The sequence below is a fragment of the Spermophilus citellus genome (genome assembly GCF_964194105.1).
Source record: "Spermophilus citellus genome assembly, chromosome: 8".
Classification (NCBI taxonomy): domain Eukaryota; kingdom Metazoa; phylum Chordata; class Mammalia; order Rodentia; family Sciuridae; genus Spermophilus; species Spermophilus citellus.
In genome coordinates, this window is record NC_138189.1 from 11699209 (window position 1) to 11716612 (window position 17404).

Consider the following 17404-nt stretch of genomic DNA (forward strand, 5'->3'; position numbering starts at 1 on the left):
TTAGATGATAGTGACAAATGCTAGTTTCTCAAACTCCTGGACTAGAAAAATAGACTACTGTGTGCACTTTTTTCAGTCATTGGCCGTCCTCTCTAGGCATTTTCCAGTTTAGCCAGGAGAGGGCATAGCAGGTTGGTACCTTAATAAAGAGACTCAACTTGGGATTTCCCCTCCTGAACTTCAGTGGTGATAGATATAAAGTCCTGCTCAGAAAATAGAGAACTACCTGAAGTTTATTTTGTTATGTGAGGACTACAATTCTTGGTTGTCTTAAAGTTAAAATGGCATCTTCCACTGCAGATGGCCATTATCTCTATGACCCCTTCTTTCTAACTCAGTGGCCATGGACATTGTACCCCACCATGGAAGATAGGAGAACATTCCTACTGGCCCAGGGAATTCTCAGGGTACTGATGGGCCTGGTTTTGTTTAAAGAGAATTAACCAATAGAAAGTGAGAAAAAGTGGGACGGGGACAGATTTGAAAGGCACATTTGGAAGTGAGGAAATTTCTGTGTAAAAGTCTCCTCTTACACGGAAAGAGATGGAACAGGATCAGAACAAGACAGGTGAGGACAACAGATAGAGAATGGAGAAAAGTGAGAAAGTTGGAGAAGGCAAACGCGTGTTGGCGGAGGGAAGAACAAGGAATGAGGCACACCTCTGAAGACGTGGCATCTAGAGGGCAGCCATGGAGCACCAAGAAAGGGTCAGGATTCAAATGAGAGTCAAACACCTGGTGACAGGGTGATGTGACAAGGACAGAAGAAAAGGAAAACCCACAAGGAATCGTGGAGGGGAGAAGGGACGCAGATGTTTACAGGAACAGGAGAAGTTAAAAGTGATAGTCTGATGCTGGGCTGGGGAATTCAGATACAGGAAGGAATTAGGCAGAAGGGACGCAGTTCGAGAAGGTTGATAGATGATAAGGACATTGCCTACAGGTTCCACTATTTGGGGATGACCCTTAGCTTTTGGTTTCAGAGTTCCAAGAGGCCCCCTTGCATGTGGCCTGTGTCCAGACCCAGAAATGAAAGAAAGGGGTCAAGGGATCAAGAGAGTTGAGACCAAACCAGGAGCTGACCGTCTCCCTGAGCTAATGAAACAGGTACAGCAAAACCTACTAAGCTGCATCTTTAGTGGCTGCAAATTCATTACCTGAGTCTTAAAATAAGACACCGTGTTGAGAGGGCCCAGTCAAATTACAGTACAGGGCCTGGGCTCCGGGGCTGGCTTCCAGGACTCACAGGGTCTCCTATGCATACTGTTAGGTGACATTTTTAATTAACCTTAAGTGACATATCTTCTGTCTATGACTCTGAGAGCTTTTTAATTCAGGTCCCACTGCAGTGCTGACTCTTAATATCCCCTCTGAACACTCAGTTTTCTGGGGAAGGTTGTCACGAAAGATTCTTTCCTTCTGTCCCACCCAAGTCCTTGCCTTGTCTCCTCCCCAACTTTGAACCTGCCCAGAATGTTTTCTTTTCCTTTCTTTTCTTTTGCAGCTCAAAGAGGCTTTAATTCAAACCCCGTGCACAGGGTGATAGGCAAAGGCAAGATTTCAGGCCTAAAAGGAAAGCGAGACTTACAGGTACCTGACTGGACAGGCTCAGGTTTGCAGCCGGGGTCTTCTTCTTGCTGCCCGTGCTGTTGGCATTGTTCCCAGCACTGCTGTTGGAAGTGCTGCTGGTGGAATTTTTTCTTTTTCTCCTTTTGGTTGTCGGTTGCCTTGTGGGTTCTGCTGCAATAAGGACGAGGGGAGAAGGATCAGTTCTAAAGCAAAAGTATCAGGCACAGGATTCATTTTTGTCAATTGAAAAGAGTGGACTACTTAAAAATGTTCCATTTCTTGCAACTTTACCAAAAAAAAACCAAAAAACAACAACAACAAAGGGAGAAAGCTGCTGATTCATTTTTAGTGCAGAATTTGAGGAAACTCTTTTCTTTTGCATATAAGATGAAATGATTGTTATTTTATTTTCTACTTATATGTCTGCGATTTACGAATATTATTTGAGGGATAAGCTGCAGGTACTCCTTTTATAATTGCATTTAAAACATTTTTACCATTAGAACATTTTGGAGTTTGCTCCCCTGAGCCTGGAAGGACTGCTGGGATCCCTAGACCCTGCAAGAGTGAAAGTAATGGACAGTAGAATTAGTGAACCAGTGTGCAACAGCAGCACCTACTGGCCAAGTGTCACATTGCAGCCTACCTCTACGGCACCTTAATAATCTCAAGTAAGAAAAGTGGCAGTTTTCTCAACTGAGCATGTGTACTTGGGGATTCCAGAGCTCTTCAGAAATACCCATAGTTTGGACCCTGCTGTTTTATCAATGCTACTAGTTTCAGGATCTCTGGGAAAAAAGCCTCATATGTGATATAGTCAGCATATTAATGAAGGGAGCTAGTCCTATTTAAAAAAAGATCTTATTCAGAAACTAAGAAAACCATTTTGCATCTGAAGAACGGAGCAATACCTTATAAATAAAATGTGGTAAGAGGAATGTTACTTATTTGTTTGCTATGTATAGAATGTTACTCAATGTGTTACTCTTAGTGTTTTTGATGCATCAACTATTTTATATTCATAACAACCTTAGTACATACTTTTACTTATAATCTTTGTCTTGTAAATAAGCAATCTTCAGAAGTGTTTTCCTCACAGTACTGAATAAGGTGGAAAATGGCATGTAAGTGGGCCCTTTTTCTAACCCTATTTTAGACTTGACTCTGAAAGTGAGAAGGTAAGACAGAGCAAGTTTAACTCAATGAATGGTCCTCCTAACATCTTTGTGACACACTTATAGTTCTTCTGATGGACAAGGAGAGAAATATACTTATAAGGTTCATTTATTTTCTTCCTCTTTCTCTTCTTTTTCCTCCTTCAATTCTGGGAATTTAACTCAGGGGTGCTCTATTACTGAGCTACACCCCTAGGCCTTTTTATTTTATTTTGAGGCAGAATCTCATTAAGCTGCCCAGGCTGGCTTTGAACTTGTTATCCTCCTGCCTCTGCCTTCTGAGTGGCTGGAATTATAGGCATGCACCACCACCTGATTTATAAAGCTCACTACAAAGACTATTTATTCCACTAAGTTATCCTTGACCATGATGATCAAGAGGGGATTATATTCCTATTTATTTACCAATTTGTGTCTTTCATGAATATTTTTTTCCTTATGCTCAAAGATTTTACATCAAAGTATTTAATGGTGTTGTGGGTGCTTATTCTGAAGGACAATAGAAAGAAATATAATTGATCTAGGTTATGAAGTTAGAAGGAGAATTAAGCTGACATTTTAAAGTCAATCAGATACACAGGTCTGCCTCTGATAAGCACTTTTCTGTTTTGATGTTAAGAATGTAAATAAATAAGCTATCTTTATTTATTTATTTGCATTTACACTTTGTTTATAAAATTTGGGGTGAATTCAACTAAAGTGCACATAGTAGATGATACCCATTGGTAGCTGGTGTCTATGGCAGTGAAATCATAGAATTTAGAGATACAATACTTTTTGTTTCACAGTCCTCCTTCATTTATTAGTTGTGAGACTGACTTTAGCAAATCACAATTTTTAGTCTTGGTCATCATTATATAAAATGTGGATAAAAATAAATATCTCACAAGGCGTGGTGGTGCATGCCTATAATCCCAGCAACTCAGGAGACTGAGATAGGAGGATTGCAAGTTCAAAGCCAGTGAAAAGCAACTTAATGAGATCCTGTCTCTAAATAAAATACAAAATAGAGCTGAGGATGTGGCTCAGTGGTCAAGTGCCCCAGAGTTCATTCCATGGTACCCCTGCAATCCCCCGCAAAAAAAAAAAAAAAAAAGAATAAATATCTCATAAAGCTATTGTGAAGAGTCAATATTTTGGACTGTTTCCATGATATATCCACAGTGGTTGCAGCAGTACCTTCTGCATAGTAGGATTCAATAAATAACTGTTGAATGAATGAATGAATAATATGAGTTATATATGAATATGCTGGAAAATATAGGTGCTCAAAGTATTTGGTGTGTGAAGAGCACTTTTTTATTTTTTTGCAAAAAAATTATTGATATTGAAAGAGAAAATAAAGCCAATTTCAGTATATTTAATATACTTGAAAAATAATATTCTAAAAGCCTAAAATTCCCCTAGGATGGGAATGCAGCCATACTATGTAAAATAAAATATATTTTATCAGCTTTCTAAGTATGTACTTGGTTAAATTCTCTATATCCATTTTATAGAAAGCCCCTGGCCAATACCAGTGGAAGGTGATTGTTATATTTTGTGATTCAGAAAGCTATGGGTCTCATGTTAATAATTACTCTTTATAAAAATAACTTTTAGCGAATGGACATGTTTTGCTTTTATGATCAATGAGCCTCGACACAAGCCTGGGAATGAAAATGTATTAGATAGAAAGACAATTAACGATGACTTGAAGCAGTAATTTCAGAACCCCAGCAGGAGACTATAGTATCTAAACTGCAGTCCGGGGAAGTGAGAGAAATGGAGTCTTTTATGTCTTCTCTTCATAATCAGAGTTCCTTTTGATATGTTTTAAAAATACAGCAAATTTTATTTATCTTCCCTTCCTCCATCTTTTTTCACTCTCTCTTTCTTCCTTCCTATCATCCTTAAAAACCCAAACCCAAAAACATAAGGCCACAGAAGTCAGGGGTCTGGTCCAGTGGTAACATCACTGGATTGGGAGACTGAAAATCCTGGTTTTGACCCTGACTTTGCTGCTGACCTTCCCAATGACCTTGAACAAATCATGTTACTCCTCTGGGTTTCAGGTCCTCAACTAGCAAGGAGAGACTATACGTCATCCTTAAGGATATCTGGTCTTTGGAAGTTTGATGTCTCCACGTCTAAAATCATGGTCAGAATGTCCCTAACAAATGACTTTTTCTGACAAATTTACCTTCATTTTCTTCCCTCTCACATCACTCCATCTCCAGAAAAGAGTGAAGAATGAGCATGTACCTGGCGGTGCCACCATCCGCTGCCACTTCTGAAACAAGCAGGTCTTCAGGCAGTCTCGGGGACTGAGGTTGTAGGTTTTATGTCTGGACATCAGCTCCTGCATTGGCTCCAGTATTACACACAACTGCAAGGAGTCCAAAGACATTGGTGTTCCGCTACTTGATAATATTAACCACCATCAATAAACAGCTGGAATCAATTAGACAGCTTATGGATACTTTTCTGTCCTTTCTTGGTTTTGATTTTCTCTATATAAGTTTTGGGGGAAAGAAATATTACCAATGCTTGATTATAGCCACTTAACTTAGAATCATTTGTAATATGATATTACAGCTGAATGTGATGTACACACACACACACACACACACACACACACTCTCACACACATACTTCCTGTATAGACTATGGGTTATACACATGTTGCTCTATTATAAATTCAGATGATTCTCCCTGGTTAAAGAAAAAGCTCTCTTCTGTGGAGCGCGGCACGCTCTGATTTCTCCTCTGGCTGCTGGCTCTTGTTCTTGTTTGTGTAACCACACACTGTGAGTTACAATGCTAGTTTATGCAGATGATCTGGCAGTGAAATCCATCTTTGAAACTTCGGAGAACAGAGTAGCAAGCACAGGTTCTTTTTGATTTTAATTCTTACAGAGGCAGATGATGAATGCTATTTTATTTTTATTCATGTACTCATTTGTATTTCGCACATGATGATAATGTAAATAACATATGCCAGGATTCATTCAATGTGGGAGGTTTTACTGGTTCTGCACACAGTCACCTTGTTTTCTCCTTTGGATAGATTTTTCAGCTTTACTTTGGTCCAAGACATCTGATGACAAAGATTAATGAATGCAACAAGAAGGTAAAACCATTTAGGATAACACCTCAGACTTTCCTGAATCTCTTCTCAGCCGCAAGCTTATTAGACTATCACTGCATCAAAAGAACTATATCTACGAGGACAAAGACCACAAATTGGAACGCTACATTCATCGCCATTGCAATTACAGTGATAGAAATATTGGCAATGCCTCTGTGCAGGTGAAAAAGAATCAGTTCATCATGGAAGACAGATGTGAGGCTCAGAGTCTTACCTTCCTTCTGACCCCTTCCCTTGCGTCAGCCTTCACCTTTTGCACTACCTTGGAGGCCATGCTGGTTTTGCCCACTGAATTCTTCCCTCTCCTCTTCCCACCTAATGTTTGTTCATCCTTGAAGACATGGCTCCTTCTTTCCCCCAGATGTGCACCTCTTCCTGCACTGGCTGAGTTGGTGCCTCCCTACAGTTTGTCCCATGACATGCTATCCTTTCTGCTCCATGGTTTTATTCACGCTTTGTAACTATTTGTTTCTAAGTCAGTCTTTTCCACTAGACCAAGAGTTCTTAGAATGCAGAGACTGCATTTTATCTCTGTTCCCAGGTCTGCCTCAGTTGAATGGATATATTTATGAAGCAGTTGATAGAAAGATCCTATGATCTTTCTAGGCCAATGTCCCTTGAAGTGTGCGCTTAGGATTCCCTCTCTCAAAACCAAATGAACTACTAAAAATGCAGACTTCCAGGCTCTGTTTCTTCTGTTTCACTAGGTCTGGATGTGAGACTCTGAATGAACCTTTTAAAAAACCATGTAATTCTGATAAACACTGCTAGAGTTTCTGGCCCACTGCCCTACGGATTCTGGATGTTAGAAGAGATAACAGAGACAACAAGACATAGACAAAGCCCAGGGGTCTCCAGTCTAGCTCCAATCTCTTTTCACTTCACCCCACTTTCTTCCAAATGTAGTTTCTCTAAAGCAAGAGAGCAATATTTCAAAGGCTGAGCAACACATGTACAATGTGCCCCCTGGGACAAAGCCACTCAATCCCAGGGAATCCAGATTACAAATCCAGAAAAGTAACGAGGCCTGGATCTTCTGTCTTGTGTACTTTCTTGCTTAGTTTGGAGTTCTTTTTGAAATCTAAAATATCAATAAAGAAATAGTCTGTGGAAGAGGCAGAATTATTATACAGTAAGCTCTGTATTCCAAATTGGCGAAGAGTACTTTTCCCTATTATGAATTCCTTGCTGCCAATCAAAGTATCTTCAAATTACAGAAAACCTCACTGCCTTACCCAGCTACTGTTCATCAGACAAAATGGCCTCAAGGATCCCATGATCATCTCTACAAGTACATTTGAGAATGATTCATTCTTCAAGGTAGAACCACTTCTAGCTCAGGGTCAGCAGGTATCTGCATCCATTATCAAGCAAGAACATTAGAAAAGCTGTCAGAGAAGTTCTAAGGACTGGGAAACAATTTTTAATTAAAAAAGTTTTAAAAGATTTTGAATTATACCTTTTGGTTCATTTTCCTTTCACTGTAAGTGAGCTTGTCATGGATATAAAAAACATGGGTGGAGTGGTCAAAACATGGGATTACAAACTCTGACATCTGGGTATGGATTTTGACTCCATCACAAGTGTGTATCCTTGAAAGAATACTTAATAATGCTGAGTCTCAGTTTCACTTGCAAAACAATACCTATCTTGTACATTGAGAGAATTTGAAATACTGTGTCTAATGCATAAGAGCTCAACAATCTGTAGGTATTATGATTGAATATCAGCAAGCACAGCATAGATTACAAAACATCCACATTTCTATTGCTTTAAATCAACGGGCATTTATTGAGCTTCATCCTAAGTGTCAGGCTCAAAGATGTCCTAAGTGGGGACCCAGAGATAAGAACAACATAATCTCTGCTCTCAAAGAGCATGCTGCCCCCATGAGCATATAAGAAACTTACTCCGAGTTCAGTCCAAGTGTCTTAGGAAATCATATTCCTCTGAAGCAAGTATTTTTATTATATGGCTAGTTAGATAGCAAAGATGACCTGTTGGGACCTAGAAAGGGCGCCCAGCATCAAACTGCTTCTGCACCCAGAGAGCTATGTTTATTGTGGAAACCATGAGCTCATTATCTATTACTTTTTTACAGTACCTTTCTCCTCTCTAGGTTTCAGGAAACATTGTTTTTTTTTTGTTTTTGTTTTTTTTTTTTTTCAGGAGTTAATCCTCAAAATCTCTCTCTTCCCCTTTAATGTCAAAATATCTTCCCATCATTGTAACTGACCCCAAAGGAGCTTGCATCTCTGAATACTAATGGAGAATCCCCAAAGCCATTTTCCTCTCAGTGGAGAGGTCCCGGGCTGGAGAGGCAGTCCTCCCCTTATTCATGTATGCAGATGAGACTCCCTCTCTGCTGTGCTGTGTAGTGGCTCTGCTGGGCTGTGGGCTGTAGGTGGCAGAACTAACTCGGATATGAGCCTGTCTTGTCAGGCAGCAGGCCATGCATCTTGGCAACAGCAAAGACCTGGGGCGCTATGAAATGAAACCAGGAAGATGGCTGGGGAGTGGGCTTCTGTGGTGAATAACCAGGTCTTTTATAGTTGTGATTCCTGCTGTTCCTAAGGTCTCAGGCCTTCTTAGAGGATTTGGAGAAGGCTAGTGCCTTTCAAATTTTGTACTAAATTTCTGGAAATTAATGAATCCTCTATAGTCTCATCCATGGACTCCAGGTAGCATCCTGTTAGGAGTAAGTAACCAGGCAGGATAGAATATATATGCCTTCTCCTTATGCTACATACTGTGTGTGTGTGTGTGCGCGCGCACACACACACACACACACACACACACACACACACACACAACCCTACTCATATGCACCTTAGTGGAGCTCAGCATTATAATACAAAGCCCTTTGATTTTGAAGAACAATTTTATCTGCAAAGTGGAGCTTATACAAAGTTCCCAGTGGAGCAGGATCTTTGCCTGAAAAGAAAGGCCAGGGCCAGTGTGTCTGCAGCAGCATGCCTACAGGGTTGCCACTGAGTTCAGTCTCTTCCTGCAGCAGTGCTGGAGGGTACCCTGTGGGACTCCAGGACACTGTGGGAAAAATAGGAACCAGAAGGCCTGAGATCTCTCTTTGACTATGAAGCCCCCAAACATGTGGCATCTGCCAAGGCCATTTAGTATCCCAAACAAAGCCATTGCTCATCCTGGCCAAGCTCTCAGGATAGCGTTCTGCAGACTTAGAGTTTCAGGCTGGGCCTTCTCCCTTATTCTTCTGATGTCATTTTCTAGGAATCTGGCCCCACACTGTCTCTGTTATGGAATTCTGTAATCACAACAGAGGCTTGCTGAATAAATGGATGGATGGATGGATGGATGATAGATAGGTTGGCCAGATTAAAAGCAAGGAGACTCTTATTAGTTGCAGACAAATCAGGCATGGTCCTGAAGGTTTAGAAGTGACTAATTTGTCCACTTGATAAATGGCTGATTGCTTCCTCTGTGCAGAATCCTTGGCTGAAATGCACACGTATGTCCTGGCCAGGCAGCCAGAGCTGCGCCCTGTTCCAAAAGGCCTGCCTTCTCATACTGACAGAGGCTAGTGAATGTGCATGGTGTGTTGTTTCAGTCCTGCTGTTTTCATCTGGCCACTCTCCTGGAATAATTTGCTTCTCTTCAGATGTACACTCACAACTTCTTCTTCTGGAACTGAAGGAAGAATTGGTGCTTAACGGAGTTGGCTGTGGGCTATGAGAAAGCCAGTGTCCTGCACTTGGTCTTTGGTTGTGTCCCAACCTCTGTTCTGTCTACCGCCCACACATTTTCTTTTTCTTTTTTACTGGTGCGATACAGTTGTACATAATGGTGGGATTTGTTGAGACATATTAGCACATGCACACAGTGTAACAATATAATTTGGCCATTATCCTTCCCCAGCACTCCCACCCCCCACCTCCTTTGACTCCCTGGTCCCCTTCCTTTGTTCACTGATCTCCCTTTACATTTCAGGTGATCACTCCCCACCTTTCATTTTCTTTTTCCTCTCTAGTTTCTCCATGTAAGAGAAAACATATGATCCTTGACCTTATGAGCTTATTTCACTTAACATAATGTTCTCAAGTTTCATCCATTTTCCTGCAAATGACATAATTTCTTTCTTTCTTTCTTTTTTTTTTTTTTTTTTTTTTTAACGGCTGAACACAACTTCATTGTGTATGAATATCACATTTTCTCATCCATTCATCTGTTGATGGATACCAAGCTGATTCCACAGTTTGACTATTGTGAATTTTGCTGCTATAAACATGGATATGTATGTATCATTATAGTATGCTGATTTTAATTCCTTAGGATAAACACCGAGGATCGGGAGAGCTGAGTCATATGGTGGTTCCATACCTAGTCTTTTAAGGAATCTCCAAACTGATTTCCATAGTGGCCGCACACATTTACAGTCTCACCAACAGTGTAAGTGTGTTCCTTTTTCTCCACATCCTCTTCAGCATTTATTACTGTTTGTACTCTTGATGACTGCCATTCTGACTGGTGTGAGGTGATGAAATCTCAGTGTGGTTTTGAGATTTCCCTAATTGCTACTGATGCTGGGCATTTTTTAATATACCTGTTGGCTGTTTGTATTTATTCTTTTGTGAAACTTTTGTTTAGTTCATTTACCCATTTATTAATTGGGTGATTTGTATTTTTGTACCAGGACCCTTTTATTCATCTGTGTTGAATGGCACCCTCTGAGTGTGAACCACATTCTCTTTGTATCTAGGTCAGCGCAGGGATGCTGGGGGGGGGGGCACCTTGCTCAGGACTTTGCTCATGATTTTTTTTCTTGCCTACAAGGCCCTCTCTTCTCTTCTCCAGTCATCTCAACTGCACTATAACCTGCAAGCCAAATCAGGCCATGTCTACAGCTTTGTGCTACAACAAAGTCGTCGTGTAGTTAGGCAGAGCCCAAACAGCCCACAAACTCCCAATATTGCTCTCTTGCTCTTCAGAGAATGCCCGCAGAGCTCTGATCTAAACCAGTGCTATTCTGAGGAGGTGAACTGCAAATGACTTGTTATGCCTCTATGACACGATGGGAAGATGGAGGCAGAGCATCATTCCATTTACCTTGGTCTTCATTGAGAAAGTTTTTCATTAAAAAGCATCAGTTGAACTAAACAACATTCCCAGTGACACAGCTGATTTATATTCTGGAGAAAGCTCCTAATCTGTTCTGGAGCAGTAGAAGTTTGCAGGTGGGCACTGGTTAGAAAACCACAACTGAGTCACATCAATCTGAACCACGAAGGTCCTTGCCAAGGTCCAGCTCAAATTCCACCTTTGTCTCTGACCATCTCAGCCTGCAAGAGACTCTTTTGCCTCCACAGCGTTTATTATGAATCTCTGTAATCTCAGGGTCTATATCGGCATTGGGAATTTTCTTTTCGTGTGGACCAGTTCATCTTCTTTTCTATGGCAAGCCATGTTTTACTTTTATCTTCTTTTTATTTAACACGGTATTAGGTATACTCAAATATTTGTTGAGTCATAGCTTAATAATAGCTATGAGCTACCTAGTCTATGCCTGTCCCTGGAGTATGTACCTTACACATACTAATTATATCATTAACCTGCCTCACCTCCTGGCCCACTTTTACAGGTGAGGAAATTCAGACCCATAGCCATTAAGTCATCCAGAGCTGATAATGAAGAGTGTGACTCTTACAATATATCCAAGGTAATACAGTTCTCTGAAGGGCAGGGAAAAGGTTCAGTGGCGTTTAGCTGGCTCCAACCCTGTGCTTTAACTTAATGCTAAGTTCTTTACCTCTGATAATATAAGTGGCTTAAACCACTTTTAAGATATTGAATTCAAAGACTTTCACCATCTCTGGGTAGCTCCTTGCACAAGGCATTGATCTGTATACGGGGGACAGTATACATATATGGCCAGGGCCATATGCGTTTGGGTTCAGACTACCAAGTCTGCCATTTAATGTTGTATGTTTTTTCCTCAAACTTTTTCCTCTTTATCTCGGTGTCCTCATCTGTAACATGGGAATAATGACATTTAACTAGGATGGTTTCAAACAGGCAAGGTAAATCCTCAATGAAAATCCTGGATAAAAGTTGGTGCTCAAAAGATGGACATTGTTGGTATGGAGGATGCTGTTTGCACCAACAGACCAGCCCTTCTGAGCCAGGAGACCAATGCATATAGACTACTTTGTGCAGCCAATCACATGATCTCTCTGAGACTTAGGTGGCCACTAGATAAAATGCTTATGGGTGCTGATTGGGCCAATGACAAATGGCATGCTAGTAGCTAATGTCTCTGATAATAGTCCATGTGTGGAATTGAGGGATAAATTATCAAAGGTTCAAATGTGTAAGCCATGGTTCTTTCTCTCTAGTCACTTACTCCTCTGGTTAAATCTGAATTAGAAGGATATTAGGGGGTAGGGGGTGATTGAGAGACAAACTCAAAGGGTGAAATCCTGTCTCCTAACTAAGAAACACATTTGGAAAAGAGATCTTATATTAAACTGATAGGAAAAGATAACATATAGAATAAAAACAAAACAAAAGCAAAAAATCCCTACCCAGAATCAGATGAGAATGAATAATAGGGGTCCAAGTGACTAAGCCCACTCTGCCTTAGAGAGGAAACAAGTCAGAGAAGGAAATCCTTTTACTTAGAAGCTATGCAATTCCAAAGCATCAGATTATGATTTGAGTTTATTTCCTGATAGGATTAAAGGTAGATTGGTTGTCGGATTCAAAATATCCCCCTTTTTATCTGAAGATTCAACCAGGACAGCTTTTGCCTTTTCTCAATTGTTTTGCAAATTGATTACTCATGAAAGTCTCTGGGACCCTGGAGACTGGGGCCTCTCTGCTTAGGGAGGAAGAGGGTGGTAGCTAAGGCCAGCTTCGCCACGCAGCAGCTGCCACTCTGGTCTTGAAGGGACCACCATTCCTCAGAGTGAGCAGGCTGCACATTTCAATTCCTCTTTGTTGGTCTCACTTTTGAGCCTGCTAACATGACCACTGAGGCCAGGGCCTGTGTTTTTGACTCACCTGGTGAAATGCTGGGGCCGTTTTCCTGAGCTGCAGCAGCCTGATGAGACCAGCCAGCTCATGATTTCTACTGTACCCATCAGGCCGTGGAGACCAGTGAGGGCCACTGCTGCATGTTCTTTCCTCTGACCCCATCCATCTGATTCCTCTCCATGTCTTTTGGCACAGGCATGCCCTTCCCTGTGTTCCTGTTACCTGTCTATTTGCTCTTAGCCCCATCTCTTCCTCCTAGTTCCATACTGCAGGGAACAGACCCCTGTTCATTATTTCCCAGCTGTTTTGCAAACTGGTTTCAGGTGAGGGTTTAGGAGTTGGAGGCTAAAAGAGGGTTGTGTCAGTTTCCTAGGATTGTTGGTTCCAAGTAACACAGACTGAGCCGCTTAACACAGTAGAAATTTATTATCTTGGTTCTGGGGCTAGAAGTCTGGAATCAAGGTATCCATGGGGCCATGTTCCTCTGAATCCTTGAATGATGAATCCTTCCTTGTCTCTTCCCGGATTCTGGTGGCTCCAGCAATCCTTGTTGTTCCTCACTTTATATCTCCATCATTACAGGCTCTGTCTCCTCACAGCCTTACCCTCTCTGTCTCCTCCTCTTCTTATATGGACACCAGGCACTGGATTTAGGGATCACCCTAAATCCAGAATGATTTCGTATTGAGATCCTTTAACTAATTACAGCTGTTAATACCCCTTTCCCAAATGAGGTCACATTGTAAGTTTATAGGTGAACATGAATTTTTGAAAGGCACCATTTGACTTGCTATGTACTTTTGGAACTCAGGAAGGGTATTTCTTGCTCTCTCTGAAGTTCAGGTGGCTTCTCCAGCAGCTGTTACCAGAAAAATCCCAAACATTTCCAGTGGCTACTACGTAGCCTCACATACAGGCCACCGGCTTTTGTTCTTTTAGCCCAGGAGTGGGGACTGCTAATGTTAGAGCTGCTTCATCTTCCTCTGGGTGCCTGTCAAGCTTCCAATACCTTTATAAATAATTTTTCATATATTTTTTTGTATTACATTACCTGGTATAGGTTTTGTTTTTTCCCAGGTGGGCTCTGATTGACATATGTGGTTTGTAGGGAGTCAGGCAATATCAAAAGATAAATTTTGGGCGTGTGGGAACCTCACATGAAGTAGTTAGGCACCTGCAAGGAGTCAAATTCTAGCTACTTAATCACTTGGTGCTTTGGATTCCCTATCTGCAAAGTGGAATAGCAGTAGAGCTGGATTAACTGATTATTAAGAGAAATAAGAAAATATATTCAATATTTCCCTAGGTCTAGCATGTGTACGGGACACCATACATTTGGTTGTGATTGAGGTATAACCAAGGCAGGAATAGGGATCTCACAGAGGACATTTTGAGATTTATCAGTGTGTACTGACAAAATTTTATAGGTGTTTGTTGCCCTATGTACATTGTGCATACACATGTGTGTATATGTACATCTGTGTACACACACATATAACCTGAAAATGAGATTCCAACGACCCAGTGGATGTCAAAAGTATGGTCACTATGCCTGTCCTGTATTTGACTTATTCTGATCATTGGGCAATTGCCTCAAAAGGCCCCATGTTCTAGTAGTTTCTTTTAAGTTCTACAGCATGGTAGCTAGATATTTCCAAAGGGAAAAGGAAACATCTGCTTGGAAAGCCCACTACTATTAAAGGACATCAGGGAATGCTGTCTATGGCCTGCAGGGATGTGAGAAAGCTTTAGGTATATTTAAAAAGATCTCATTGATCAGTTGCTGTGCCTTCATTTGAGCCCAGTACAGAAAATGAAGACCAGTGGCTCAGAATTGCTCTGAGTAGCCTCTGGCAGACACGGCCTTGTTGTTGACCATCACCCTATTAGAGTTCTAGAGAGAAACAGAACCAGCAGTACGTGTGCACATATGCATGCATGTATTCATTTTAAGGAGTTGGATCACATAATTATAGGACCAAGTCCAAAATCCATAGTCTCCACAAGCTAGAGACTCAGGACAAAGGTAATGCTGCAGTCTTGAGGCAGAATCCCCTCTTCTACAGGAAAGCTCAGATTTTGCTCCTAAGAACTTTGACTGATTGGAAGAGGCCCACCCATCTTACCCAGGGTGATCTTTACTTGTAGTCATCTGATTATAGATGGAACTACATCCAAAAAATATCTCCAAGGTACCAGGGAATGTGATTGATCAAATCATGCTATGTTCACGTACAAATGTGGCAGGATGAATCCCACTGTTATGTATAATTATAATGCACTAGTAAAATATTTTTAAAAAGTTTCTAAAAAAGAGCAAAAAAATATATATCTTCAGGGCAACACCTAGATTCATGCTGACTCTATAACTGGTATTACAACTTGGCTAAGTTGATACAAAATTAACTATGACAGAGGCCTCTAAATAGACTATAAAAAATGGACAGCTCTGCTGTGTCCTGTTCCTTAACAGTATTTATTTCTCTTTTATATTAGCCAATATTGAGCAATGGGGCCAAAGTTGGTGGAATGAATGACTGCTTGGACAAGAATGTGATACAATGGGCAACAAAAACAATCGGGGGTCGAATCCTGCTTGATTCACTTTTTAATTGAAAGACCTCGGGAAAATCATTTAGGTGCATCCTTGCCACTAACCAAGACCCCCTCTGCTCAGGAAGGGGAGAAGCACGGGGCAAGCGGTGGTAAGCACAGTGGGCACTGTCTTTGCCCACAAGGCTTCATGGTAGAGGGAGAGACCAAGGACCTTGAAGCATTCCAAACAGGCTGCCTCTTGCAAAGGAGAAGGACAAAGGGTGTTGGGAAGGGCTGTGGGGAGGGTTCAGCGTTTAAGTTGAGATGTACATAGATTGAATTAGGGGTCAGTCAGGTGAAAGAGGAGATGTCTGGGATGGGCTGGGAGTGGGTACACCTGAGAGTGCCAGAGTGGACATGGCTGGACTGCCAGCTCTGAGATGCACGTGTGAGTGAGGGCTGGCCACGTGAGCTGCAGCACTGTAAGGAATCAAGGCCACAGTCTCTGCCCTGCAGTAGAGCTGCAAGGTGCAGATAATGTAGGCAAAATAACACCGAAATAAACACTTAACCAAAATATGGTATCTGCCATGGATTTCTCTCATCCACGTGTCCTAAGCCGGAGAAAAGCTTTGGCATTTTGATGTGTTTGGTGAAACAAAAGCACCAAGTATTTCAAAAGGCAAGTATTGGCTGCGTGGAGTCTCCAAGTGAGGAAGACCGAACCCTGCTGAGCTGTTGAAGCCAGCATAGGACACGGTTATCCTCCTCCATCCCTCAGAGGAAAAAGGTAGCTTTTGTAGCATCTTGGTTATTTTTCCCAGGGAACTAAGAGACCGTGTACTTGCAATCAGGCAACATTTAAACAGTAACATTTACTAATGGGGTCTTATGATCTTAGTACTGGAGTGAGGGAATGGGACACAGACCTTGGGAGTGTCAGTGACAGTTTCCAAGGAACGTGGCTATCTTGTTCCTGCAGTTGTAATCCCTGCAGCACGCTCACTGAGTGGTTATGCCCGTTTCCTGCACCGCTGCAAATCCCACGAGACTGGTGGAGAGGCTGTGTGCTCTGGGGGCTGGGCAGCAGCATCCCCAATGCTGCTGTTTGGGAAGATTTCTGGACCATGAGAGGGTTTTCCTCTTGGCCTTGGGCACCCAGAGTTAGGGTGGGTTGGAATGCTTGCCTGCCCTCTCGGGAGCTTCTGCCAGGTACCAGCCCTTTACCTCTGCTAGGACACAAAGGAAAGGAGGGATTTCTCAATAATGTGGCCTTCAGCTACTGCATTGCTCCCTGAGTACCCTGTCATCATATGTCAGGGACGCCCCATTGCAGCCATGCCTGCTCCCAGGGAGAGAAGTAGGTTTGGTGGAAAGCAGATTCATGAGGATGATGGCAATGCTTTAGGAAAATGGAGATGGCAGAGGCTGCGGTTCGTCCATTCATTCATTCATTCATTCATTCATCCAGCACACATTATTGACTCTATTAATTTTTGGTACTGGGAACACTACAAAGAGAAAAAAAAAAGAAAGTACTTTTTTTTTAATGGAACTATGTTTGAGTGAGGGAAACATACAATAATCAAGTAAGTAAGTAAAAAATATGCTGTGTTAAATAAAGCACCCGAGATAAAAAAGAAAGCAGAGAAGGGAAGGAGGAAATTCTGGAGGTGGAAGGGTTAAGGATTCAGAGCCTTTGGCTAAAGGCACTTGAGAGGAAGAGTAATGACCCTGCAGGGATGTCCACGGCCCAGTCCATGTCCAGTCACTGCAATCTGCAGATACGTCAGGTTACATCATGGCACAAGGAATTAAGGTTGCTAATCAGTGGACTTGGAGATGGAGGAGTTAGGTTGTATTATCAGGTGGGCCCAATATAACAAAAAGGATAACTTGTGGCTATTTTTAGGTGTCAACTTGGCAGATTATAAAGGCCCTGGAAAGTCAGGTTTCCAGATGTGTCTATGAGGGTGTTTCCAGAGGGGGC

General features: G+C 41.8%; 1 protein-coding gene across 11 annotated transcripts in view; it reads right to left on the reverse strand.

The window, feature by feature from the left end:
* Positions 1-17404, reverse strand: part of LDB2 (LIM domain binding 2) — a 346376-nt gene that overhangs the window by 5378 nt on the left and 323594 nt on the right. For 5 of the 11 annotated variants that reach the window (XM_081303131.1, XM_081303138.1, XM_081303137.1 and 2 more), the window contains exons 6-7: positions 4989-5112; positions 1589-1740 (exon numbers count right to left, since the gene is read on the reverse strand). In XM_081303131.1, coding sequence (XP_081159257.1) covers positions 1589-1740; positions 4989-5112 — 276 coding nt within the window. The remainder of the gene's footprint in view (positions 1-1588; positions 1741-4988; positions 5113-17404) is intronic. The other 6 variants (XM_081303135.1, XM_081303139.1, XM_081303141.1 and 3 more) reach the window with 3 other exon arrangements.